At 38.4% G+C, this 27,284-nt stretch overlaps 5 protein-coding genes across 5 annotated transcripts; 2 read left to right on the forward strand and 3 right to left on the reverse strand.

The window, feature by feature from the left end:
• Nucleotides 1–296: 296 nt before the first annotated feature.
• On the reverse strand, nt 297–3,896 carry LOC118751628 (CCAAT/enhancer-binding protein zeta-like). The gene is made up of 6 exons (XM_036486446.1): nt 3,459–3,896; nt 3,284–3,398; nt 2,849–3,202; nt 1,526–2,776; nt 640–1,464; nt 297–577 (listed from the first exon to the last, which is right to left on the reverse strand). Exons 1-6 carry the CDS (start codon nt 3,771–3,773, stop codon nt 354–356), a joined length of 3,084 nt encoding a protein of 1,027 aa, XP_036342339.1. The 5' UTR covers nt 3,774–3,896; the 3' UTR covers nt 297–353.
• Nucleotides 3,897–4,218: 322 nt separating this feature from the next.
• LOC118751627 (protein big brother) lies at nt 4,219–5,409 on the forward strand. The gene is made up of 2 exons (XM_036486444.1): nt 4,219–4,460; nt 4,519–5,409. Exons 1-2 carry the CDS (start codon nt 4,396–4,398, stop codon nt 5,093–5,095), a joined length of 642 nt encoding a protein of 213 aa, XP_036342337.1. The 5' UTR covers nt 4,219–4,395; the 3' UTR covers nt 5,096–5,409.
• A 667-nt stretch (nt 5,410–6,076) lies between these two features.
• LOC118751629 (coatomer subunit alpha-like) lies at nt 6,077–10,459 on the reverse strand. Its single transcript, XM_036486447.1, has 4 exons — nt 10,371–10,459; nt 9,161–10,244; nt 7,994–9,099; nt 6,077–7,911 (listed from the first exon to the last, which is right to left on the reverse strand). Exons 2-4 carry the CDS (start codon nt 10,104–10,106, stop codon nt 6,259–6,261), a joined length of 3,705 nt encoding a protein of 1,234 aa, XP_036342340.1. The 5' UTR covers nt 10,107–10,244; nt 10,371–10,459; the 3' UTR covers nt 6,077–6,258.
• An 859-nt stretch (nt 10,460–11,318) lies between these two features.
• On the reverse strand, nt 11,319–12,820 carry LOC118751630 (proline-rich protein PRCC-like). The gene is given in 2 exon segments (XM_036486448.1): nt 11,319–12,427; nt 12,429–12,820. Coding segments are annotated over 2 exon segments (1,344 nt in total). The 5' UTR covers nt 12,738–12,820; the 3' UTR covers nt 11,319–11,392.
• A 2,513-nt stretch (nt 12,821–15,333) lies between these two features.
• LOC118751632 (transmembrane protein 35A) lies at nt 15,334–27,154 on the forward strand. Its single transcript, XM_036486450.1, has 4 exons — nt 15,334–16,024; nt 26,181–26,319; nt 26,433–26,584; nt 26,655–27,154. Exons 1-4 carry the CDS (start codon nt 15,905–15,907, stop codon nt 26,721–26,723), a joined length of 480 nt encoding a protein of 159 aa, XP_036342343.1. The 5' UTR covers nt 15,334–15,904; the 3' UTR covers nt 26,724–27,154.
• The last annotated feature ends 130 nt before the right edge of the window (nt 27,155–27,284 follow it).

The following is a 27,284-nucleotide window of genomic DNA, read 5'->3' on the forward strand; positions in this document are numbered from 1 at the left end:
TATCTATATTGCATCTAGAAGAAAGTTATTACTATATACGATTAACAATAGCAAAACAGAAAAAATACTAACATAAATGTGTTTTAATTCAAATTTGTTTGAGTAGAAAACAGATGTGAAATGCTTGTGTATTGGCGAATACCCTAGCAAAAGTATGCTGTTATCATAACAAAAGCAATTTGCTAACGATGTCGCAACGGCAAAAAATGCTAAACGTGCATTAGAAATGTGTCATATTTCCCAAAAAATTGCATGCAAGGATTCCTATTATAACGCTGAAATTTGAAATCTAGGACTAATTTGTTTTATTTAATTTTTGTTTTTACAAAATTAACATCAATTACTGCACAAACTCATTTTCGCTTCTTATTAGTATTTCTTTGACCAGCAAACACTTTTTTCGAACGTTTTGTGTACGATTTCGAATTGGAGTGCCGTTTTTCTTCCCATTTCATTTGTTTTGCGGATGATTTGTCCTTATTGAACAGGGCATTTGAGGTACCATGTCCCTTCGTTTTACCCGTTTCTTCTAGCAGTTCTGCGAAATCATCAGCCGCGGCGAACAGTGAACTCATATCTACAAATTAAAATGCCAACATTAAATAGAGAGAGCATAAAGCAATATTTAATTGTACTCACCATCACTATGCTTAAGTTTCTTTGCGAAACTCTTTTCATTCAATGCAACTGGTCGTTTGCGAGACTTTTTCTTTCGAGTAGTTGACAAGCCGTCTTCATCATCATCATCATCATCATCATCTCCCTCATCATCACTCATATCTTCCGACATGCTCTCTTCGCCATCGTCGCTTAAATCGTCTGGGCCATCCTCCTCATCAAATGATATTGAACCAGCATCATCATCTTCCTCGCCATCAATCGAACGGTCATCATCGTCAGACACGTCGTTATCTCCGGCAAGATCACCCTCTTCTATATTATCATCACCCCAATCTGCATCAATATCTTCCAGATCATCTTCGTCATCATCTCTAGAGGATTTTTTATTTTTCTTTTTACTGTCAGATTTTAATTCTCCGCCTAGCTCTTTGAGGAAGTCAAGCTCTTCTTCTCCGTCCTCAGCATCGGCTGCTGCTTTAGCTTTTTTGCCAAAATAGCTACCTAGATATTCCTCAAATTCATCGTCTCCAACCTCGCCTTCTTTCAATTGTTCATCTTCCTCATTTTCAGCAACTTCCTTCTTCTTTATTTTATTAACGACAGTCTGTTGGCGTTTTTGCTCCAGGAAATTAAAAATGTACATTTCGTCTTCAGTGCAGTTTGCTTTCGTTAGAGATTTAACCGGTTTTCCACGTGTTCCGAATGACACATAGCGTTTATGTGTGATTATGGGGGCCTCATCTTTTTGATCCAATTTTTTTGGATTCTTAAAAGCAAAACGTTCAAGAAAATGTGGTAAGCCGAAATCGCGCAATGGATCGCCATAATAATCGATCCTTTTTTCTGTAATCATGTGAATAAATTTGTAAAAAAAATTATCACATTATATCGTATATCTACTTACGTTGCAAAATATTATTCGCAAAAACTTGAACGGTAGGATGAAAATGCTCGCGGAGCAGCAACAACTCGTGTCGCAATGCAAATTCAGCGCCAGCGAACGAGGGCACTCTGTGATAAGGGTCATATTTGTTTGGTGCAATATCTCGTACTTTTGCATCGGCTACAGATGATTCTAATTTTGCATGATGCCATGAGGAAATCGTTGACGGGTTTACTTTAGATTCTTCCAAATCATTACGTTCTTCCAAATTCTCTTCATTTGCAGTTTCTTCTTCATCGCGTATATCCTCATACTTTTCTTCGCCATCGCTATCAAATTTGGACAGCTCCGCATCGTCGGATTTCACTTTAGGTGCAGTTGGTGCAACATTGGTGGAATTATCTTTAGTTTCGTACGGACTTACACCACCTGCCAGCTCTTTGCGGCTACGTAATAATTTGTTTATCACTATAAGACAACCGGCAGCCATATTTGGCGGCATGTAAAGTGCACATTGCAGCAATCGCTTAATAAATGCTTGCGCACGCTGTACATTTCCATCTATATGTATTGCCCGATGGATGATATGAAGTAGTTGCGCAGCTGTTTTAACACCCACGTTTATGACTTCAAGGTCATGCATTTTCTTATAGAGTGCATTGTAGAAACGATCGGATTTCTCCGTTTTCACAGTCATTAGCTGCAAAAGCAAACCAAGTGTCTGCACAGAAACGCGGATATCAGCCAAATGTACCATCCGATAGATTGTGTCTTGCATATCCTTGCTAAGAATTTCACTTGAGCCTTCTGTTGGCTTTGCCTCTAAAATCGCCTTTTGTAAACAACGTAAAATGGCTTGCATTGTCCGATTGTTGACAGCACCTTTTTCTACAAGCACCTTAAACAGCGCAAAACAAATATTTACTAACTTAGTGCAAACTTCTGGGCGGCCTGAAGTTGCGATACTTGCTAGGAAGCAAAGTGCAAAGTGCTGAGCCCTTTCAGAGATGTTGTTACGGAAAAGTAGCTTCTCGGATTCTGCGACAATAACACCGCACATATTTGGATGACGATGGGCAACTTCACTAAGATGATGCAATGCCTTTGATGCCACTTTCGCTGTGGGATCACCAAGTTTGTTAATAAGTAAAGTGAGTATCATTTGTTCTTTTTCAGGTGCAAAAGATAATAGTTGCGATGCGGCAACGATCGCCACGTTTTTATTGTGCTCTTGACCTGTTTGGATCGCCTGTTGAAGATTTCTTAGAAATTCTACAAAAAAAAAAAAATCGAGAGTAATTATTTTTAAATTTAAAGGCTAACAATATACGAGTATTTTCATACCAAAATACTGGTCTTTCAACTCATTCTCAAAGTACCAATATGCATAAATGCGTCGCTGTTTATCTTTACTTAATGTCGTATTTTTACGCACTAACTTCCAATCAGCGCCACGCATTTGCAAGGATAGGAGTTTTCGATGCGGTGGCAGTAGGACCTTTTTCCATAAATCTACTAATATGGTCATAACCTCATTTGATGCTTTATTGGATTGTTTAGTAAAGCCAATTAGTGTGCTCAATGCCTCCAAATTACCCAACGGATTGCTAGTAACCAGAAGGGCGCCAGCGTTGGCTCTATCTTTTGCAGTACCCTTACGCAAAGCCGTTTGCAGCCAACGGGCATCTGAGGCATCACCTGTTGCAAAAAAAACAGATATTACACGGTTATAGGCCACATACTATGTATGGAAATAGTAAATTTTATATGACTACTCACGCTTGGAAAAAGCCGTCAGTTCGGCTTCGAATGCATTTTTGCATAAATTGTATAATTCCATTTGCTCAGACTCTTTCATGTCCAGTACTTCTTCCGATGAAGGATACTCAGGGTACTAAATTATAGGCGACATTCTAAATGTTTTTCTTGCAAATTGTATGAGTTGATTACTTACAACATTAAACCATTTTTTATTTGTATCAGCATCATCCTTTTCATCTTTCTGCTGTTGGCGCTTCTTTTCGCGTTTGGCAAAGTAGTCATTCTCATCATTCTCAGTGTCCTCCTGCTTATTGTGCTCTTCCTGCAGTCCATGCGATCCTTTCCTTTTGTCTCCTTTTAACTTTTTCTTCTTGCCCTCCTTCTTCGCTCCTTTCAAGTCCTTGCCTCTTGCGCCCTCTTCCAAAATCTGGCCGTCGTCATCGAATACAATCTTTTTATTTTGGGCTTGTGTTGAGATGCTGATGCCTGATGCTGCTGGCGGCGCCATTTTAAAACAATCACAATTATTTTAATTAAAATTACTATGCCAGAAATAAGCAAACCCAATCACCAAAAACAGAAATAACACACGTGCGATGAAGTAAAATGTCAACTGTCAAAAGTCAAAAGTCAACAGTGCTGTGAATTGAGGGAGAAAATGTTTGGGGTTTTCGCAGTAATAATCGATCATAAAATGTACTGAATACGAACTTTTCTGATTTCATCTATCTTTTACATAACCAGTTATAATTTAAAATCTATTGTATTTTAATAACTGTCCATTGCAATAAAAGGCCTCCTTCAAGTACTAAGTTTCAGCATTGAAGTCCTGCTGATAAGTGAAGAGCGTTTATTTAGGTATGACTCTTGAAGGTACAAGGTATTACAGTTGCTACATAAAAATGCAGCCCTTCAAACCGCAAAAATGTTGGTATAACAACAGAAAACGAAAAATACCAGGCTGGTCAAATTTTCGTGTTTTCAGGTGTATGTTGAATTAATTGTGATCCAAGTGAAATTCAGTGCGGTTCCTGTACAAAATTGTTACCTAAACTAAAAGGAGCATAAGAAAGATTCCATATATAATCCGTGCATAATAAGCCAAGGAGGTGGAACCATTTCTGGATAAAATGAATGAGGCAGCTTTGGCAAGTATGATCTACAACGATCCCATAGGCATCTACGAGCAGCCCAGGTACATGTACCTTGATTCAAGGAAATCATCATAATTTACACTAATTTTATGCTTACAGGCCACGTTTTATTTTCAAAATGCCGCGTGTGGTGCCCGATCAAAAGGCTAAATTTGAAAGCGACGAACTATTTCGTCGTCTCAGCCGCGAAAGCGAGATACGCTATACTGGCTATCGCGAGCGTGCTTTGGAGGAACGACAAATGCGTTTCCACAACGGTTGTCGCGAGGGTCATACCGAGATCTCGTTCGTTGCATCGGGCACCAATCTGCAGCTAGTTTTCAATGCAACACAGAATCCGTACTTGCACGATAAAGAGTGCGACTTTGACAAGGAGCACGGTAAAGTGTACATAAAGTCGTACTTCATAATGAATGGTGTGTGCGTACGTTTTCGAGGTTGGCTAGACTTGGAGCGTTTAGATGGTTCGGGCTGCCTAGAGTTCGATGAACGACGTGCTATGCACGAAGATCAAATATTGCGGGAGCAGATCGAAAGATACAATTTAAGGCTGCGAGAATTTGAAGACTCAAAACGTGCATATCGTGATAGTCGACCAGAAGTTGATATGGAAGCTGTACGTCGTGGTGTGCCCTCAGGTGGCATTGGTGTAGGTGCTAGTATGTGGCGGCGTTGAATGAGGCCTAATGGGTTTGGAGAGAGGAGCGAAAAGATCCATTCACTATAAAAACTTGTAAGAGTGTTGTGGTTAGGAATAAATATAAACCAAACTAAATACTCGAATATTCATCTAATGCTTCAATCAACAATTTAATCAATTATCAATAATTATTATGTACTAATTAAATTTTATTGATTAAAATATAAGCATAAGTTGTGGCAGTTGATATTCAAACTTTTACTATTATTAAGTTAAACCTTCTTTTGTATTATTTCGTACACTTTTGCTTTACCTATATTTTTTAATTAAAGTTTCTTGTACGAGTAAAATTATCCAGGAGTAGTTTTTAGTTTATTTTATTTGAAATATAGGTTAGGCTGCTATGTGTCAGCAATACAGAATTTTATAATCGTTTAGTTTTTGTTTGTTGAGAAAGTTGCGTGTGATTTTCTTACAAACTTTGCTTCTTTTTTCGACAGTTTTCTTCTTCATATACGAGGAAATTGCTTGAGCGCCTGTCGTAGCAAAATGTTTACAACAGCATTCTGACGGCTACTGCGACCGGCACTGGTTGTTGCTATAGTTTTTGTATTCAAACCGCCGGACTGCCGCCGGACCAAGGAGTTCTCTGATTTATTCCCCGCTTGGTTTCTTTTTCAGTGGGTACGGAGATTTCATTATTCCAAAATTATTTTTATGACTTTCGCCACCTTGCCATCATTTAATAATATTAACTTATTGATAGTGATTACATTCGGTCCAGGACGGTTAACCTGACACGCGTTGTTGTTGTTGTAGCAGCATACAAATTCCCCAAAGAGTTTTTGGGGAGTGTTGCTGGAGTGACAGTCCTTGGCCAAATATAAATCTGGGTCGTTCCGGTTACGTAGACCCGACTGTCGTGGGAACGCCTGACACGCTTGAAGGCGTCGTCATATAGATGGTTGAATAATTTTAAATGCTACCTGTTCACTAACGATTAAATTAATGCGTAAAAGTGTTTTATATCTTACTTTATTTAATATTTTCGTACAGGTTAAATATGTCAGTTTTAATGGAATATGTTTAACATAACATTAAAGTTTGTAATCGACAAAACCACATCTTCATAAAAATTTCTGGTATATGTATGTATAAAGTTATGAACTAAAATTAACGGTGTGCTTCAATGCACTTCTTTAGCGAAATTGCAAATTCGATATGCGCAACCCAATACTGTCCTTGCCAATTTGACTCACTTCACAGACGGTGCAAAGCTGTCCCTTGTATTGCGTATCGAAAGAGGCACCACAGAATGGGCACGTCACCTCTGGTTTACCGCGGTATAACGGCTTATAGCTTATACCACAAATGTTAAATGGATTGAACTCTTCATACTGCAATTGGTGCTCGTCTATGGGATTAACTTCACAGGCCTGCAAGATTTTGCGTACTTGTTGTGCGACTTCTGGTCGTGGACCCAACTCAAGTAGTCGTCGGGCGAAAGATGCAGCCGTCTTATAGTTCTTCAGCTTAAAGAACATATTCAAAGCTGTGCGTAATGTAAGGATCTGATGGACAGGCTGTAGTTTGCAATGCGTGAAATAGGCGGCCATTTCACAGAGGCGCTTTTGCTCCTCTAACGTAGACTTTGGCATACCCTTCCGTTCGGTTTCCATTTTCAAGCCAAGTATGTATTCGGAACAGATCTTCAACAATTGCTGTGTTTCTGCGATATCCTGTTTTGTCTCCACCACCAACAGTGGTATGTGTAACAAAATGGAATGGAATTTTTCGATAGCTTCTGTAAATTTACCAGCTGTGGTGAGCTGGTAGCCGGCTTGCAACCGTTGCACTAAATCGTTTAATTTTACACCCAATGCCGGGCGTTGATTTTTCGGATTGGTTTCGCCGGTGTTGCGAAGCGGGTATGCGGACAGTGACTGCAAATTGGGCATAGCTGTAAAACTTGTGCGTGCACAAGTGTAATTCTGCAAAAATAATGTTTTAAAAGGCTTGAAATTAATAACACCCAATTGATCGTTGAGTAGCCGGAATGCCGATTCAAAGGAGCCAGCTTTAACATGATCTACTACAAGAGGCGAATGATTAGCCCAGTGCTGGGGAGCAGAGAGCCCTTTGCTTGGTGCAGCATAAAAGCCATTATCCAAAGCAGAAGCTTTAATTTTCGAGGCAAGTTCTTCTGGCACTACCAAATCTTCATCACCCACATCCCAGCCAGCACCCTCCTCCCCAACACCTTCTGCACCAGGTTCGCTATCGAGAGCGTCATGCATTTCATCGTCACCGTCTTCTCCAAGACCCAAGTCTGCATCTGCACCCCAACCGTCACCTGCGCCGACATCATCCAACACAGCTGCATCGGCATTGGCGTTAAGCGCTTGCCGTGCAGTGGCACTAGTGCCTGCACGTGTAATCATGGCACCTTCAAAGAAGCCCTTCGACACGGTCAGTAGTGGCCAGTTACTTTCCACTTGCTGAATAGGTACAGGTGGCTGGAGCAACGTTGCATTTGGATTGACCACGGGCAACTCATTACCTTCCTGGGTGATCGTTGTCTCTAATTGTTCTGCTTGTTCTTGAAAACCATGCGTCGCAGCGGTAAGATAGGCCAGCGAAAGTTGGCCGCAGTTTTTAAGAATGTTTACGCGTTCCTTGACATCACCCAACAGCAGGGCACCCTGGTACTGGGCTGAAACATCTTTGCGAATTTCTGCAATCTTATTCATCTTCTTAAGTTTTTCGAGATTGCCAGTTATTAAATATAGAAAACTGAGCTTGTCAAAGTTCTTGGTGCGTTGGTAGCACATCTCGACCACTTGATGATTACCCTATAATGCAAGGTACATACATACACATGTGTTATTATTTAATGCTGAATTAAAATTAAAAAATATCAGTTCCTATGCCTACCTGAAGCAATGCGGCTTGCCCTAGTCGATCCCAACAGTCCTTATCATCGAGTGCCTTAGCTGCTTCTAATGCAATTTCGATATTGCCACATTCTAAGGCCAAACCGAATCGCGTTTTCTCGTCCTTGACAAAATGTAGCGCCACTTCAGGATATCCTTTTTGTTGCAGATAGGCAATGATACTCTGGCCCACAAGGCGTGCATTACGCACCATATGCAATACTTCATCGTATTTACGATTGATTAGAGCCAGCTTAAATTTATATTCTGTCGAATCAATATGGAGTACACGTGTACGACATTCCCGATCCAGACAAAATACTTGATTGCCTTTAACACGAGTCAAGTAAATGGGCAAGTCAAGTGTGCGGATAATACCGTGGTCACCGTTTGTGATAGCGTATTTAATGTGATTGCTGGTGGTGTAAATAAAGACACCCGAGTCATCCCAGGCACCTGACTTGACGCGACAGTTCTCCTGGATTGTGCACAAATATTGCAGGCGGCGATCGCAAATGGTAACTGAGTGCTTGCAGAGCAACGCTACCAGCGACATGTCGGCAGACCAAACAACATAACGACACTTGGCCAATTTGATGCAACCAACAGATACTAATCGCTGTACCTCATAAAGGGTGACATATTCTGGATCACGTATCAACAGCATTCCAGTGCCAGCGTAAAAGATTTCCTCACAGAAGGTTGGTATTTTTTTAGTAACCTCATTTTTGAAGTTCTTTATTGCCAACTGCTGATTACGGTCGAGTACAGCAAATCGATTACGGGCCACCCAGATTGCGGTTATACCGGATGAACGTTTTGATTCCGTCTCATTTTGCGATTCAGAATCTTTGGGAATTTGATATAAGTCATACGTGCTATTCTCTAAATTGTTAGTACGCGTGCAAATGAGTACCGCATTTAATGCCGGATTATAAGACATGCTGTGCACTGGCGATTTACCACCTCCACGTAATTGCATGACAACTGTGTCTTTAGTAGTTGTGAAGTCAAGTTTGCGTAGAAAACGATCCTTTACATAATAGAGCAAATTACCATGCACGGCATAAGCTGGACGTTCGCGCTCTAATTTGAATACAACCATACCTGAAAAGGAAAATCATTGAATTATAATCAATAACATAAATGTGTTATCTCAATTTCTTACCGCCATCGTGTCCAGCGGCAAACAAGTTCAAGGTTGGATGAGCAGCAAGTATCCAGAAACGTTCACCATCACGTCGAAATGTGTATAAGCACTGGCGCTTAGTCATATCCCAAACCCGTATGCTACGGTCTTCACCATTGGAAAGAATTAAATCTTGTCTAGGATGGAAAAGCACACAGGACACGTTGTTGTAGTGACCGCGGCATGTGTCCACTTCCCAAGCTTTGTATTCATTCATACGCCATAGTTTTACAAGACGATCATCTGCTCCTGATACAATAAGTGGCAGAGTGGGATGGAAACTAGCCCAATTAACACCACGATCGTGACCTTCCAAAACATGTTTGACTACAGCATCGGCTTGGCCGAAAAGATCTGTAGCGCCCGGATGTCCCTTTAAATGGTCATCTAAACCACCGGGTCCAGGCGCAACATTCTTTTTACGCAGTCCAGAAATGTCCCAAACTCGCACTGTTTGATCCAACGAAGCAGACACTATTTGATCTTCTGTTGGATGGAACTGTGCGCTCATCACATAATGATTATGCCCAGTGAGCACACAAATACAATTACGGGACTGCCAGTTCCAAATTCGAATAGTTTGATCGTCTGAGGAGCTGAGAATCCATGGGTACTCATGATGGAAAGCCACCGTGCGCACGTAATCCAAATGAGCTAAGAGAGTGAATATACAACGGCGTTGTTTATAATTCCAGACCTTAATTTTATAATCATCGCCTCCGGACACAAACAGTGGCATTTGTTGATGGAATGCGACACTTCGCACAGGGCCATCGTGCTCATCGAATTTTTCAAGCAAGGTGTGCATGCGGTAGTCCCATAGTTGGATAACACCAGTGTGTAAACTGGCAAGAATCCATGGTCGTTTGGGGTGAAAAGATAAGCCTTTAACACGTGCTGACTTTGATTCAAAGTTGGTCAACATCTTTGGAGTATTTTCATGCGCTATATTTCGATTTTACGAACAAGTGTGGTGGTCGCACCGATTCACTATTACCTTCGTCCCGTTGATTGATGAGTTGTCGGCAGTTAAGTTTTTTTCTTCCTTTCTACACTATGTGAGCTGTAATTTTAAATGTTTATATTTTAGACACTATATTTCCTGTTTTTATAATAATTTGTGGAATAGCTTAATATGTATAGCAAATTAACACAGTTTTTATAAAATTGGACCGATAGAAAAATATACCTCCCCTAGATGAAAAAATGACACGTCAAGTTAATTTTGCTCTACTACTACATTCATCTATCAAACTAGAACTTGCCATACCTTCGAAATAAAATGACTGACCCGACTGTCGTGGGAACGCATGATTCAATCATGGTGGGAACGTAGATGCCAGTTAAAAGCATCCCTGTGACGCAAAAAGAATTTCCATCTGCCGATGCCTTTATATTCTAGTTAATTTATACTCAAATAAAAATTAACTATTCAGGTTGTGGAAAACATGTTTAGTGTTTCCGATATTCGCGCCATTGAAAGAAAAGCGAAAAAAAATTTGATTTTTTAGACGAGTGGCAGCATTAACAACAGGTTTTGTTGTTATTACACAGTTCGTTGTATGCAAGTTCCACTGTACTGAATTGTATATCAAAATAGTTCTTCAGTTTTGTTGCCTGGACCGCAATTTAAACCAATAAACAAAATATTTTCATCAAAATATTAAAGAAAAATGATAGCAATTTAGGAGTAGCACTTCTGCGCCATGACACTAGCACATCGCGCACTTTTCACCTGGTTCATTGTGCTTGTCTTCCTAATCTTACTGTGCTTACGTTTGGATCCACGAACGCACTGGAGCTGGTTTGTTACATTCATACCGCTATGGGTGTTTGACGGCATATTAATTATTTACGTTGTTATTAAAATTATACGGAAATGGCGAAATTTGAAACGTCTCAAAGAGTTGTTAATCTACTACCAGTGGTACATATGCGGTGTGCTGCTTAAGATTGCTTCCCAGCTGATGATCTGTTTGCGGTTGGAGTATCCACAATGGGAGATATCAATTTTTGTAACAATGGTACCCATTTGGATATTGCTTTCAGCGTCCATTGTGTACGTATTTGGGCGATTGAACAAGATTGAGTCTTGGTGATACATGTGCACTATGTAAACTCATTTCTTATACGTATGTATGTGTGTATTTCATTACTTTATTTTTTTTTTAGATAAAACATGCTATGCAATAAAATTAATACAATTAACTTCTAGAAACCATATTTGCTTTGTGTAGCTCGCCGAGTTTGACGATTTGCAGACCACATTGCCTGTAATTCAGCTTCGTTGGCCTTCGCTTTATGTGCCAGATAAGTTATTTGATGTTTTCGTCTAGTGCCTGCTGCTGGCTCTTCATCAACTAGCACCCCAGTGGGTTGATAGGCAGTAGAAGATGCTAAAGCTGTTCGCATCCATTCCTCTCTACTTGGTAGTACTTCAGCACTTGAAATATCGACGACCTGTATGTTCTCTTCTTTTCTTCTTCGCTTTGCAGTACTTCCAGCTAATGCTTGTATGGCAGTTTGGTCCAATATGGCTTTATTATGATTATGTTCAGCCGAAAGTTGCTCGTAATCTATTTCCATAGTTTCTACTTGGGCTTTTTCTTGCTCAGCAGCTTTATTCAAGAACTCTGCAGCTGCATTGACCATTTTAGCTGCACGTTGCGCTACTATTGCCTTTATTTCATTCATGCTAACCTCAGGCAGTTTATCTTCAGATTTAAGTGAAAAGAAGTCGCCACCTTCATCACTATCCTCGTCGCTGTTGCTACATTCAACTAATGTTATTTTTGGCTTGGCTGCCGATTTTTTCGTAATTATCTTCATACCATCCACACACTCGGTATTATGTGCGGGGCGTCGATTTTTTACAGTATCCGGAATAAAAGGATTAACTGCTGTGGGTTTTGGCATTTCATTCGCTTTATTATTTGTGCCACTATCTGGTTTGTTCGCAGTTGTAGCTTTGCTGAAATTTTGTTCTGATTTTGCCTGCGGTAACATATTCAGCAGACTACATTTCTTTTGCCCTTTTGGTAAAGACTTGATTTTAGTTTTGCCTGCCATATCTTGATCAACATCATTAAATTCTTTTAATGATGGTATAGTAATTCTAACAGGACCTTTATTAGGCGCTATTAGTACAGGCTTAGGTTTCACTTCTTCAACAGGTAGTGACGCTTTTTTATGTAAAAACTCATCGTCTTCTTCTATAATTACGCTGCTGTCTACTTTGTTTTTTGGGTAGAGGAAGCTTGGAAAATTTAGGAGCCAATTCTTCTAGTTCTTCATCTTCGGTTTTTGAATTATTTATGTTTTTAGGTTTAGGCAGCGACAGGCCATGCGATATTTTTGCTGGATTAGGCAACGCAGTAAATTCTGTTGGTGCATAGTCATCCTCATCGTCACTTATCGTGCCATTGGCTATTTTTTCATTGGTTCCATTGGATCGGGGGGCAGTTCCTTCTCTGGCTTTTGCATTGGAAGTGAGAGTATCGTCTTCGCTGTATTCCGAATCCTCATCACTGCTGGCCGCATAGGCAACTAAAGACATGTTTTTAAGCGGTTTAAAATCCGATAAATAATTTGTAAAGGGCAGAAATAAAACTTGTTTTTTTTCCAGCGAAAATAAATTGTTTACACCAGGCAAAAGTGACAGCTGATTTTAGTTTATTTCGCCAGCGTCGCATTTGCGAAATGCGTTTATAAAAAATGGTATACAAATCAACACCCACACCATTAAACTTGGCATGCAACTGGTTGAATCAACTGCTTAAAATTTGCAGAGATTATTCAACCGGTTAAATGAGCCATCCCACCCTTCTTCAAAGTAAACTCCAAGCGAAACGTTGGGCGTTGTCGTGACTCCTTTACTTACAACGCCACCTAATCCTGACATTAGTCCGTCCATGTCTCTTTTTTTTGTTGCTTTTTTTCTTTCAATAGCGACCTCCCCTAGTATTTCACTACAACATCAGGCACGACTAATATTTTGGTTTGTGTAGCTAATACCATGGCAGGCGGAAATAACCCCCCAACCGACGAGCTAGCTTGTGATGCAAGGTGCCTGCATGCCGCCTCCTCAGGTACAAATATGCAGCTACATAACAATGGATAACACCAAACGTAGAGAGATTATAAAGCTGCACAAACTGATAAAAAAGTGAGCCTCTAACTTCCACCAGCGGTAAATTTCCGACGGAAATTGGGAAGGTAAAAACTCCAAATTCATGGCTTCTAACGGAATATGTTCCTATTTAGCGCACCACAGACGTGGGCACCCGAAAAGATATCTGCTTGTGGCAGAGCCTTCGCCAAGTAACGTCAGAAAGCATCTAATACGAATTGACGGACGAGGTCCAGAGGTTCATAAAAAAAACACTGTATCCGACAGCGTACAGACAGGCCATAAGCGGCATTCACAAGGAGTCGATCTAAACTTACACCAACTCTTCACCTGTGAATGCCGTTTTAGGAAAACAACCGCCCGACGTGGACGATACAGAAGTTCATCTGCATCGTGAGATTCGCACCACCCTTGCTCAACTCTGCTCTGGATACTGCAGCAGGTTAAACTCCTACCTGAGTAGAATAAACTCAGATAAGCGCAACGTATGTTCGGCTTGCGGAAAGTTATCCCATGGCTCGACACACCTCTTCGCATGCCCACTAAACTAACACTCCTCTCTTGCTGGTCCAACAGACTAGTCGGTATAGCACACTTTTTGGGACTAAGTGCTAAGTAAGCAGCTACTAAAACAACGGAATAAGCATTTGATGCTAAAAAATGGGTCTGGCGGGAACAGACTACTTACCAAGCTCCTCAACTTGTCGATGGCCTCTGTATTTATACCTGCATTGCGGAAAACAGGGAGAGTAAATCCACTACAAAAGCCCTGAGAACTAGCCAATAAAGGGAGTCTTATCGCCCGATAATACCTCTCTTCTTAGCAGTAAAAATACTAGAAGCCTTGCTGCTTCCACGCTATATCTGCCACCTGTTCTCAGCAAAGCATCAACATGGTTTCCACATCAAGATAACTCGTGGCCTTAACCGCAATCGCTTCCGTGAATGAACCGTCTTAGTAGCAATGTTCCGTGTAAGGGCTTTCGACACCATGTTCCACTCTACGCTGCTAGAGCCCGAACGTGTCTCTCTCTCTTTCTCTTCTCTAACACAGGGACTCAACCGGTGAACGGCGACTAGCCACTAGCATTCGGGACCAAACTTGGAACCCGAGAAAAATTAAATAGGGGACTCCACAGTTTGGTGTCCTTTCCCCACGCCAGCTCTATTTCTATACTTAGAAGCTCTCTATCCACCTGAGGAAGTAGCGCTGAACTCATGTGCTGATTGTTCGCTATTGACGCACTTGCAGGCTACAATCTTTACCATCTGAACGAAAGAGGTCGTACTGCAGCCGAGATTTCTATGGTACACCGATTCCGACCATCAACCATAAACAACTCGAAAGTCCTTGAGGTTACTTCTGATAACCCTTGCTCCCTTCCTTCACGCGCACAGCCGCAATCGCCCACAAAATACAGAGTCACAGCAAAGTCCCCAATCCGCTCGCCGGAAGCACAGAGCTTTGGATAGCTACTGATGTCTTGTGATGTCGCCAGAACATCTTATAGGCAGCGAGGCGCAGGTGTTCAAAGAAAGGAAGCAAACAGTTCTTGATCGGCTGCTATCAACGTGAACTCTTAAACATTCACTTGCTAGAAACAAAATGGCCTCTCCTAGCTAGGCACGTCAGAATATATCTCTACGAACTGAGGGACGAAATGCAGCGCTGCATACAACAGCCATTAGACCCAACGTTGTACTGATAGGCGTTCAACGTACTTTATTTTCCCCAGCTAAATCAGACTTTTAAACGCTTCCGAAAGCATACCAAGTTTTGCTGAATAAAATATAATTTTTTTGGTTACTCACTTTTCTTACCTGCTGTGCAAGTACAGTAACCCAAAATATTGTACTGTATTGTATGCTTATATACTTAGTACGTATGTATGTGTGTATTCCAATCGATTCACAGGATGCTGCGCTTCGAAAACGAAGACAGCTTCGGAAATACACAACCACCACTAACCGCACCGCGGGAATCAACATAGCCATCATTATTGTTATGTAGCATTATCATCCACCGCCCTTCGACAGTGCCAAAAAACCACTTGGTTTTGCTACGAGTACCAGCAATTTGCCACCTTTGGCGAGCTACCGACAGACCGACCGTTTCAGTCATTTTCGAACATGAGCGCCGTTGGTTTCATCTAAAATAAACGCACCGGTCCGGTTGTTGTCTGAATGAAAAAAAAAGTACATATATAAATGAAATATGTGTACTTAAAATACAAAATGAAAACAAAGTAAAAAGAGAATATGCATTTTTTTTTGAATAAAAATTTTCAACGATCAACACTATAAATAGACCAAACGGCTGTATATTTATTACGTGTACTATAAGGGATTTGCAGTGCGGCGTTTGTGAAGAGACAGCAACAACATCCATACAAACATACAAGCATTTGGTGCTCACAACAAATTAAAATTTTAAAAAATTTTGAAAATTGTGAAACTAGTATTTTAGGGTGATTAGTGTAAAGGCTTTAATATCGGAAGTATTATACCTTGAAAAGAAAACACTGTATTATACTTATGTAAAGTTTTTTAACATAATATTTGCACAAAAAAACAAAAAAAAAACACTTCTCAAAATGCCCGCATCGAATACGTTAGTTTTGAAAAGTCTTTCAATACTGCTTGGATTATTTTTCATTTTTGTTGGATTACTAAAATTGACGCCAGCCATTAGCAAGGATCTTTTTAAGGATTTGGTAAGCAATAGATTAAGTTTAAAAGTGGCTAAAAATTCAACATTTTGTGTGTATATACAAGGATGCATACATGCATATATGTATATGCAAAGTGGTTGGAGACACCCACTTTTCCTCCAAGTGTGAAAAATCAATAACTCTGGAGATATGTATGCCAACATAATTATGCATGTATCTATCCGCATATTTATTATGTACATACATATATGTATATATGTACACATTTTGGTATGCATGATATACATATGTATATACATATCAGCCGTTTATTTTGAAAGTGGCATAAGTCACTTTACACCACTTGTGCTTAAATGGCCAGTTATTTGTATATGAACGCATCGTTTACTCGTTCATCTTCATTAACCAAAGTGGAAAAGGTTTTGTTGTAAGTAGGGATGGCAAATAAAAATAAAATAATCGATTAATCATATGATTAATCACAAGCCAAAAAACAATTAATTGCAATTGAGAAATAATCGATTAATGGAATTTTTAAAGGCACTGTTTTACAGTGGGTATTCACAAAAACACTTTTCCATAAAAAAATGTAAGTGAGTGAAGTGAAGTTGATGCAGCTAGCAAAAAAAAAATGCTCGATGGATAGATTTTAGACAACTACAAAATTCCTATTTCTTGAACACATTTTTACGATTATTTTACAATTAATCTATTAATAATCGGTTTATAAAAAACAAAACTACGATACAATTAAGTCGTAAATTGGACAAAAATAATCGATTAATTTGATCAAATGAGTAATCGCTGCCATCTCTGGGCATAAGGCATTTTTTCTAAAATTAAATAGTATAATAAACTTCAAGTTTGAAGAAGCTACGTCTTGCCGTTGACTTTTGGCAATTTTTGTTCATGCATTTTCTTTCATACAAAAGATGTTGGAAAACTTTTTTTGTATTGAGAATATGAGTAACACCTTAAAAAAAAAAACTGCCAAATATCAACAGTAACTCCTATTTACTTCAAGCTTCCACTTTATTGTAATAAACTTTAATGGGCTACCAAAGTACATACTATCGTAGAGGCGGCTTCACTTTGTGCTATCAAAACCGTCGATATGATCCTATACATTGGGTTGGGTTCTTTTTCATCAAAGACACTTGATTCTCTTAAAAAAAAATACAAAACAATTATTTCAGTTATGATATAATCTGTTAAAATTTAATTGATATAACTGAAAAGTAGAGTTTTATATATTAGAATTAAAAGTCAAATATCAAAAGTGCTTAGAATAAAAATTGTAAAAAAGCAAGTAATTTTTAAGCAAAAAACAAAACCTACTTCAATTCTCATATAAAAATTTAAGATTATCGTTAATTTCTTCATGATCCTATGATCGGATTTAAACGAAATTAGTGAGGTAACACCTTTCCTTGAAAAAAAGGATTCTAGAAATCGGTTAACGTGGTTCAGGGTTATGCGGTAACATACATAAAAAAAAATATTCCGGAGAATTGATAAGCATGTGTTAAGTAATAAAATATTTGTTTAAAGAAATTTTTCAAAAATAAAGCTGTCAAAATTAAAATTTCTCTATTGATTAGGTGGGTAAAATTTGGAATAATCAACTAAGAATTAACGTATAATGAAGAGTACTTAATTCTTAATTATTTTACTAGAATTAACTACATATTACATTTGAGATTATTCGCAATAAAAACGTTTGGTCAAACTCGCCTACATATCGAATTCCCCAAAATAATAGGGTGATTAACTCGGTTTTTCCAAACAGGTTTCCACCGGTTTTTTCAGTTTTTTTTGAATTATTGATTTTTCGAATATCGAATAAACCGGATTTTTTTAATAGGACAAACCGGTTTTTTTTCATTTCATACAAATCTTAACCTCTCTCTTAGAGTCTTGAGTTTTTCGAAGTTTTCCAAGGCCTTTTCCAGTTTAAGGGCATTAGGGGTTAATGGACAGATCTATGTACACTTTTGCTTTACGTCCAAAGAAGCTTTTTATAGCAGAAGTAAACTTGGAGGTTTACCATTATGTGCCGAAGGCGATCGCTATTTGAAAAAAACTATTTTTGATGTTGCTGGGAACAGAAACATAGGCCTCCCGAGTATAAGTAGGCGCTTTTAAGCACTCGGCTAACGCGGAATGAGCAATACTTAAATCCGAAAAAATTAAAATAACCCGAAACGTGCATTTTTCACTGAATTTTATTTGTTTTACTGTTGATCTAAAAAATACTTTCAACTAATTTTGCCTTGCTCATTTTTAAATAAAAGCTACCTTTAATGTTAGAAGTTTTATTGTAGTTTTTGGTCAAGACTTCATATCAACACTGTAGGAAAACTATGTAATAGGGAACCGGTTTTTTTTCAAATTGCAATTTTTCGAATATCTCGAAAAACGGTTTTAGAAAAAGGCCAGTAATTGAACATTATTATATTATGTATGCAGTGGAAATAAAAGTTTTGCTTCCAAACAACTACATGGTTTGAAATGCAGTAATCGGTTGAAGTAAAATTTTCTGATATTTGTGAAAGGTATGAAGCCTTCGGCATAGCTGAAGACAGCACTGTCCTTACTTGTTATTAGAACATCCTCTAAAAAAAACCATATAAACTCAAATTTCAAACTTGGTGCAAAAATTATGACAATTCTGCAAAGTTTCATCTAAAAAAAAAAACAAAAAATATTAAATAAACAAAACACAAAATAGCTAAAACTTGCTAAAATGTAGCATTCCCATTTATTTTTCCGCCACTATATATTACCGGAAAAGTAAAATCCAAGAACAGCAATTATTTTTTGTGATTGAAATTGTGGCAACCTCCTAACTAGATCTAGAATGCAACCCTGCGGAAGTTAGTTTGACAGAAGAAGGAACTAAAATCTTTCTTTTTGGCCGGTCCTTCTTTGAGATCAACGCGCTTTTGCAATATTCTTGGTAACCACATTTTGATATAATATTAATTACTAATAAACGAGGATTAGTTTTACTGAAATATTGTGCGTTCCGTATTTATTTATTATCTGGAACTCCACAAAATTAATAAAAAAAATCATAGAAAATCTATTTGAGTAAATAAACAAATTGTATTTAAATGAGTTATACATATGTACAATGTACATATATTTACTTTCATAGCTTTTTTCCTTGAACGTTAGCTATGCTAAATGTGCTCCGGCAAACACACCTTCCAGCTGAGAACATCTTTTACTTATTTATTTTTTTTTTAGAAGACACTCGAGAACTTTTAAAAACAATTTTTAGTAGTAAGTAGTACTTCTATGTCGAAAATAATTTATGTTATTGAGCTCATGAAGTGCTCATCGTTGTTGTACAATTAAATTGTGTGTAAACAAATTGATATTGAAACACTTTGACTTGGCGGGGCATAAGTATATCCGCATAAATAAACATTGCTCAATGCAAAATAATCGAAAAAACATATAAAGCATCTACATATGTGTGAAAGATTGTTTGCAGTGAAGGTGAAAATCGAAATTTGTATTGCTGCCATAATTGCAAGGAATAGCTCGTAGTTTGTTATTCTATTTTTGTTTGTGACTATTAATTTTTCGCCAAAACATGAATATAAAATCGCATAAAATTCATGTATTTATTTATTTATTTAGAAATTTGCAGAAAATTTATTTATTTAACATAAAACGTGTACACACACTTGTGTGTGTTTGGTACATATATGAACATACGAGTGCATACTCATATACATACATACCCATGCATACCCTGCCCTGCCCTGTACCCTGAAGGAAATATATCTAACTATAAGTTGATTAGGAAGGAGATAAAAGTCACTATTATCTGCATTTTCTTTTGACGAAAGCTAACTATATTTCTATGTGGATGGCCGCGAAATAGTCAAGGGTGGGTTACCTCTGCATTTGATGTAACTAACTACTTTTGGACATAAAATATTAATAGGAAAAACAAAATATTTGTTTTTATTTATTTACTTTATTAATTTTATTATATTTCATATTTGTTTACATATTCTGCTGTTGTGTTATTCCCATATTCGAACTCCGTCAGACTTAACTTCAAAATGATAATATGAAATTTGGATCTTTCTTTTATTTGTCCTCAATTCGAAAAAGTATTTGCGTAGTGCATTACTTGTCAACTAGTTTCAAGTTACCTTTTTGTAGCGAACTACAACTTATATATTTTATAGAAATCCCGCAAAAGAGCTAGCTATTTGTAAGTGGGGTTATTTTTTATCAATTGAAAATTTTTTTCTGCAGGGTATATACATACGTAGTGTATATGTATGTATGTACATATGACCATTGCTCTAAAACTTGTAGGCACATTTTAAGACAGCCACAGGGGAAAAAAGATCATAATCTTTTGGCTTTGGCAGCTGTCTCAACGACCCGTCGGACGGACAATTTTTTTCGCAGTTTATGTGACGCTTTTCCATTACGTATTGAAGATGAATACATATACGCATTTGTTAGATAGTGAAAAATTAAATTTTTTTAAAAAAAGTTTTAGTGAATGAATGTATGTACATTAGGGAGGTAAAAAAAAAGTAAAGCCGGAATTTTAATGCTCTAACTTTCTAGGATTGTTCTATTCCGAAAAACCAAAAAATATTTAGAGGTCGCTCAAATTTTTCCACGCATTTTAAATGGGGGAAAAACCAGTTTTTGTAGAAAGGGTATAGAATTCTTGAAAATCAATATTTTTCGATCCGAAAAAATTGTTCCTCTTCAGGAGATTTCAATAATACCTAATACCCAATTGTTTATTTAACCATTTTCTATTATTAAGTATTTTATATAGTACCCTAAACACCTAAAAATTTGCAATGGGGGACCCATAAAAAATCGCTAGTATACAAAATTTTGAAAATGCACAATTGGATATTATTATTGGCAGTTACCTGAAGAGAAACAAAGATAAAAAAATATTGATTATAAAGAATTCTATGCCATTTCTAAGTAATCTTGTTTTTTCCCCATATAAAATACATAGAAAACTTTGCGCGCTTTGAGCGACCTATACATATTTTTATACCCGAGCGCACTTGTGTACAAGGGTATTATAACTTTGTTCACATTACTACTGAAACTTATTCACTCAAAATTGATATTTGCTATGATTTTTAGTCGAAAAATAAGAATATTATAAATTTTTGGAAAAGGGGCGTAGCCACGCCCACTTATGATTACATGTGTATATCTTCGTAGTCGCTCCACCAAATTTCTCTTCCAAATCTTCCAAATTTGACACAGTTGTTGGCGCCGTGGTACATCATACCAAACGGTTGAAAATTTTTAAATCGGACAATAACCACACCCACATCCCATATAACGCTAATCGCTAATACGCTCGGGTATAAAAACAGGGGTCTATTTTTTTTCAGCATAGAACAATCCTAGGGGGTAAGATCATTAAAATTCAGACTTCACTTTTTCAAATGCATTTTTGGACCACGCTAATGTACATACATACATACTACATATGTATGTATTTAACCGCAATTCTTTTTGCAAATGCAAATGTTTTGAAATTTTGTGATTTTCCTCTGCTTAATGATTTTCACTTTTAAATTTTCACTTTTGCAAACAATGACAGATATTTTTGTTTCAATGGAAATGATTATTTTTTTCGAAAGTATTCCTATTGCAAGAGCGGGGTCATTGGCGAGACGTGTCTTTTTCCTGATTTAGCGTATATATACAAATTTGTGTACATAAATATTTATGGTCCTATGTGCATGTATACAAATGTGATATATGCATACTTATATGCACATACTTCTTTGAAAACTGAAACACTCTTGAAATGATCTTAAAATATGTGAAAAATGATAGATATTCACTTAGATGTATTTTAATACATAAGTATGTACATATGTACACAAGTATTTACTATGAGAGAATCTGAATGTTTACGATAAATATTCACAAGCGATATTCATATCTGTGGACTTTTGACAAAACAACCTCTGTGCTTTCTGTAGGTTGCAATTTAGAGTAAATTATAAGGATTTTCGATTTAAAAACTTTTATTTTTTATTTAACTTTTATTAACATAGCATCTTGAACTACTCCTATTAATGACTAGACATACAAATATCATTCGAGAACTCAGTGAATTATTGCTTTGAAGAGAAAATGACAACACTCGAAAGAAGTGGTTTTGTCAAAAGTCCACAGATATGTGCATATGTATGTACATAAATAAGTATTTACACATCGCATGCATTCATCAAAAGTGCATTAACTCAAAATTCCCTGGCGGCGTTAAATTTTAGATCACTGCATTTGTCTTTTAACTTAAAGACGCACTCCGTAAATTGGAGTAGAAACTTGACCAAACACTTAGCAAAATTGTGAGCACCAAATATTTATTCGTTTTATTTAAAATGGGAACATTTTTGCTACATAAAATAAATAATGGCAAATATTGAATTAATGCACTTTCGATGATTGATGCGATATGAAAAATTTGCATGCAACCATACATTTTGCTACACGTATTTATGTATGTAGGTCCATACATACATACACATTTGGCGGAAAGAGAAAATATTTTATTTTGAACTTGAATTTTTGATGGTCTTTTGCAATGCCAGTTGTTCATTCGTTTCGGAAGAAACTTCTTATTCTTCTTGTTTGGGGCGCTGTAAACATCTAAGCGATTTTAGTCGAGTCGTTTCTCTTCTGTGCCACCCGGCGCTAATTGAAAATGGCAGAGGAGGCCCCAGTTTTCTTTGTTACCATCAGCGGCTATCGCGTTGAATACCTTTAGCGCTGCAGAATCAGATAAAAAAAAATTTCACGATGTGGAGTCCCTCTGTCTGAAATCGCTTTTGGTATCAACGGCTCGGAGAGGTCTTTCGCAATTGTGATGAAGCTAGTGGCGTTGCGTAGGGGATATCAATATCAATATCAATAAAGAGATGGTGTGTGTTGATATTTTTCTCGCACGTGTTTGCCCAAGATTTAAAGAATGACAAATACCAGGTCTATGTTGGCTTTACCAGGTCTTAAGCCACAAGGATACGGTCCAACCAGTGCGTTGACGGTGGGCTTGGGTGACCCAATTATGCGACATTTACGAGGCTAATCCGGTAGTTTTCCTTGTGAATTGGAGAGAGTACATTTAAATTCCGAATAGTTCATCTGGCAGGCCGAAGGCTCCAACTGCTTTGTTGTTTCCCCTACTTTTTATAACATTCAATAGCGCGGAAAAACGTTCTGGATATCGGTCACTAGCTTGGAGTGGTTGTTCTTGCGCGCTGGTCTTGAAAGCTTCCGTAAGTCGCTTAACTTCCTGATAAAATTTCAGGGCGGTTTTCCAGTCGGCAAGCTTTTAAGGCTCTTGACACTCACGTATTTCGGTCTCTCTCTTTCAGTTACGCAAAATTCGCCTAGGTTCTCTCTTCAGCTGCAGCGCTGCGACTTCGCTCGTGTTACCTGCTGAAATCCAACTACTTACTTTTTCGCAGGCAGTATGTAGAGAGCGTATGTGATACCATTGCTCGCATATGGCGGTTACTTGAAGGGTGCTCTTCAAGTATAAGAATCGAGTGGCGGATTAATTGGCCGTCTGTTGTGACTGCAGATTTTCGACGTTGAGCTTTCGTTGTACTCCTGGACGTGCTTTCCGTCTATTACAACGGCGTCGATTTAATTTCTCGTCTCTCGATCTGGAGATAGCTATCTTTTGGCTTTTCTGTTGGAACCCAGCGTTGCAGACTACCATATTTCGCTCACCGCCGTAGTAGGCCGTTTCGTCGTGGAGGCTGAATTTTCCAGAAGTTCGACCAAAAATCCTTTTCTTGCCCATCCTGGCATGAAATCGCCAGCAAGATTTTTATATCGGGATAGGGCAGCGCTAGTAGACGCGCTCCCAACCCTTATAAACACTTGAACACTTCATCTTTCTCTTCCGTCATGGTGTGAGCGCAAATAAGCAAAATGTTGAAGAATCTCATTTTGATGCGGATTGTGGAAAGATGCTCAAGCGCTGCGATGAACTTCAAAACAATGCGAGGAAGCCTCTTTACAGCGCTGCTTAACAGGGCAGCTGTAGTATAAGTCGCAAGGTCTTATGCTTGCCTATCTCCGTCCATCGCATTTCTTGGATGGCGGGGATGTCAGTCTTGGGCTTTGGGCGGACATCAACCAACCGGGCAGACGTACCTTCTCTTTTAAGGCTCAAGCATTTCAGGTGCATGCCCTCAATTTGTAGTCCTTTAAACTTCTTTAGGGGACTTGGTCAAAGGAATAGGACATTCCTTTCCATTGCAGCTTTGTATTAGTTTGAGAGTCCCAAACCTAGCGATACTTAGCTTTGCTTGGAGTCGGAGAGTTCCTCAATCGTTGCTGTCAAGCCAAAGCAACGCTTGACCAAGTAATCGTGTTGCTTCGACGGTGTCGGATAAGAGGGGGAGAGGTGCAAGTTGAATTGGGTTGAGTGGGCATGTGAAGAGGTGGTTGGTGTCGTGTTCAGCCCACTACAGTATTCAGACCTTAACTGTGCCAGAATGACGCATCTGCCAGGCAGCTGAAGATCTTCGTCTGCAATTGGTGGAGATTTTACTACGATTACGACATTCACAGGACGAGAACTGATAACGGTTTCCCAGTAAATGCCGTATACGTAGTTTTTGACCTCACCCTGCAGTTCGTAGACAGGACTTCTGACGTGCCTTGGTGAATATTCCGCCTCAATCAAGTGCCGGTTCGGGTGCTCACGTCTGTACCAACCTACACGGAATCTATTGTGGAGCATGATGCTGTGCTGCCTCACAGTCAGCATCTGGGCATCCCGTAGCTGTCCGCATTGCTGTACTAGTTTATATTGCGAACCGCTTGCTCCAAGACAGACACCCGCTTGCAGCCGCACCGCAAGACGCACAGACGCTGTAGACTTCGATGGAACCATAAACCGAGTGTGTTAGAGTTTCAAATCTTCCTCTGTTTTTTTTTGGCCGTGAACCAAGGCTCCACACGGGTTGGTTACCGCATCCCGTTCATGCGTTTCTCCGGTGACCAGGGTGCGCGAACGCCAACACAAAAAATTGGGGGGTTGCTGCTGTGGTGATGGTCCTTGGTCGGAGTGATTGCTCCGAGTCAATCCGGTAACGTAGAACCCCCGCATGGCCCCGCATGTGGGCAATGTCCCCATGACATCCAACACCTCTTCACATGCACCTCCAACCCTACGACCCTGACACCAGAAGCGGTCTGGACCGCGCCTATCGACGCTGCCCGCTTTCTCGGCCTCAGGCTTACAGAGTCGGAGGATGAAGACGACGATACATGACAGAACCTGTGGGGTTGAGCACTGCTGCTACAACAAAACAACAACAACAACGTCAAGTGTGAGGATTGAGTTTGGTTGTGCAACTGTGGCCGCAAAGACCATAAGCGATGGCATAGTTTCAGACTTCAATAAAAAAAATTTCGCTCAAGAGAGTTTTTTGTTTGATTTGGTGATGAATAGACTGCGGATATTTATGCAGAAAACGAAGCTTAAAAATATTTATTACATAACTATAAACAAAATGTATACAAATTTGTACATTTTACTTATAGTTAAGTGGTGCATATTTTGAGGCTTCGTTTTCTGCATAAACATCCGCAGTCTAGTGATGAATAGCGATCTTGACGTCCGTGGAAAGAGGTTGGCGTTCGCGCAATGGAGGTGATCGTGCCAATTTTATTAAAAAAATTGCTGTCCGAGTCGGGTCAAGAGATACTAATTTGTTGTCGGAAATCCGACAACCCTAACGCCTTTGTCCCTGTGGACCGACCCTATTAAGGCTGCACGCTTCTTAGGGATTCCGTTAGTGGAGCTTGACTACAACGACTGAGATATTAACCGATCTGGGCGGGGTTGTGGTAGCCGCTACAAAAACAACAACAACATTGCGAAAATTATACCTAAGACTTGGGTTAGGAAAAAATGTCGGCGTAAAGGAAGTGTCCAGCGTATGTATGTATGTACATTGGTGTCGGTTAGAAGAGGTTACACTGTTATTAATTCAAATTTTTTGGATAATATCCGGTTAGACAGTTAATTTTTCACTTCGTAAACAATCTTTAAATAACTATAAATTATGCATTCCGTATTCCAATGAAAGATTAAGATTTATTGATTATTAATTCTATTGAAATTGACATTTTTCCGTTTTTTCAGCGAACGGAATACGTAAAATATGCAAAAGTTTTCCCATTGGCCACAATGTTTGGTTTCAAGGTACCATCTAAGTGGTATCGGCGTACAGTTGGCGTACTGGAGATAACCTGTGGACTGGCTATGGCACTCATTCCATATCGTAAGTACTCTAACACAAGCAGGGCTCCTCGAAATTGCTCAGAAAATAGTCATAGTAAAAACTTTAACTTTAATGTTAAGTACACCTAAAAAATACGAGTTTTCTATTCGTAGATAAAATAAAAAATGCTGCCAATATAATACTACTATTGTTGATGATTTTGGGCGTCTATCAGCATTGGATGGTTAGCGATCCATTTGAGCGATCTGGACCTGCGCTTGTGTTCACATTCATGCTCGGTGGACGTTTAGTAGTTTGGTATCAGGTATATAAATTAATTAGTACAACTACATACGTACAACAAAAATTAACTCCACAATAAATTATAATTACAGACAAGTCGAAAAGATGCTGAACTGGCCGCTGCCGCTCAATCACAAACTAATGGCGTGAAGCAGGACTAAAAGAAGAACTTGAAAACATAAAAAATACTTACAAGAAATTTAAAATCAATAAATTTTAATCATACATACATACATATTTAAGATAACAACATAAACCAAAAAGCAATTTCTCGCACATTAATACATAAGACTAGGGTGCAATCTAGCACATAAATGCAATCAGATTCAATTACATACTACATGCATATACATATACATAAAAGGATAAATAACATACACATTATTTATTTATCCTATTGTGTCATAAAAAACTTCTCACATTTGAAATTTCTTGTTTAAACAACAAAACGGTCTTTATGTTATGTGCCAAATTATTTTCTTTCCTTTTCTATTTTAAACATAATCTTACTGTAAATCCCAAATAAACAGTAGTCCTTGAATGGTGTTCAATGCAAACTTAATGAAAACACACTACATAGATAATTCAACCCATAATTAATGTGTAAGATTTTAATCGAATGCTTCCTCCGAATACGAGATGAAAATATTCAAACCCATATTTAAATGTATATTAGTTTTCGCAACATCATTTACGACTAAGTAGAAATTGGATATGGAACT

Source organism: Rhagoletis pomonella, unplaced genomic scaffold (assembly GCF_013731165.1).
Source record: "Rhagoletis pomonella isolate Grant_MI unplaced genomic scaffold, Rhpom_1.0 Rhpom_scaffold_00866, whole genome shotgun sequence".
Classification (NCBI taxonomy): domain Eukaryota; kingdom Metazoa; phylum Arthropoda; class Insecta; order Diptera; family Tephritidae; genus Rhagoletis; species Rhagoletis pomonella.

Excerpts from the sequence above, each read along its gene's own strand:
- LOC118751628 (XM_036486446.1), bottom strand. The coding sequence starts at position 3,773 with ATGGCGCCGCCAGCAGCATCAGGCATCAGCATCTCAACACAAGCCCAA. Across the intron at positions 3,203-3,283 it reads ACTGACGGCTTTTTCCAAGC|GTGATGCCTCAGATGCCCGT; the intron begins GTGAGTAGTCAT and ends TTTTTGCAACAG. Across the intron at positions 2,777-2,848 it reads GTTGAAAGACCAGTATTTTG|AATTTCTAAGAAATCTTCAA; the intron begins GTATGAAAATAC and ends TTTTTTTTGTAG.
- LOC118751627 (XM_036486444.1), top strand. The coding sequence starts at position 4,396 with ATGAATGAGGCAGCTTTGGCAAGTATGATCTACAACGATCCCATAGGC. Across the intron at positions 4,461-4,518 it reads GGCATCTACGAGCAGCCCAG|GCCACGTTTTATTTTCAAAA; the intron begins GTACATGTACCT and ends TTATGCTTACAG.
- LOC118751629 (XM_036486447.1), bottom strand. The coding sequence starts at position 10,106 with ATGTTGACCAACTTTGAATCAAAGTCAGCACGTGTTAAAGGCTTATCT. Across the intron at positions 9,100-9,160 it reads TGCCGCTGGACACGATGGCG|GTATGGTTGTATTCAAATTA; the intron begins GTAAGAAATTGA and ends TTTCCTTTTCAG. Across the intron at positions 7,912-7,993 it reads GGCAAGCCGCATTGCTTCAG|GGTAATCATCAAGTGGTCGA; the intron begins GTAGGCATAGGA and ends CTTGCATTATAG.
- LOC118751632 (XM_036486450.1), top strand. The coding sequence starts at position 15,905 with ATGCCCGCATCGAATACGTTAGTTTTGAAAAGTCTTTCAATACTGCTT. Across the intron at positions 16,025-26,180 it reads AGGATCTTTTTAAGGATTTG|CGAACGGAATACGTAAAATA; the intron begins GTAAGCAATAGA and ends CCGTTTTTTCAG. Across the intron at positions 26,320-26,432 it reads TATGGCACTCATTCCATATC|ATAAAATAAAAAATGCTGCC; the intron begins GTAAGTACTCTA and ends TTCTATTCGTAG.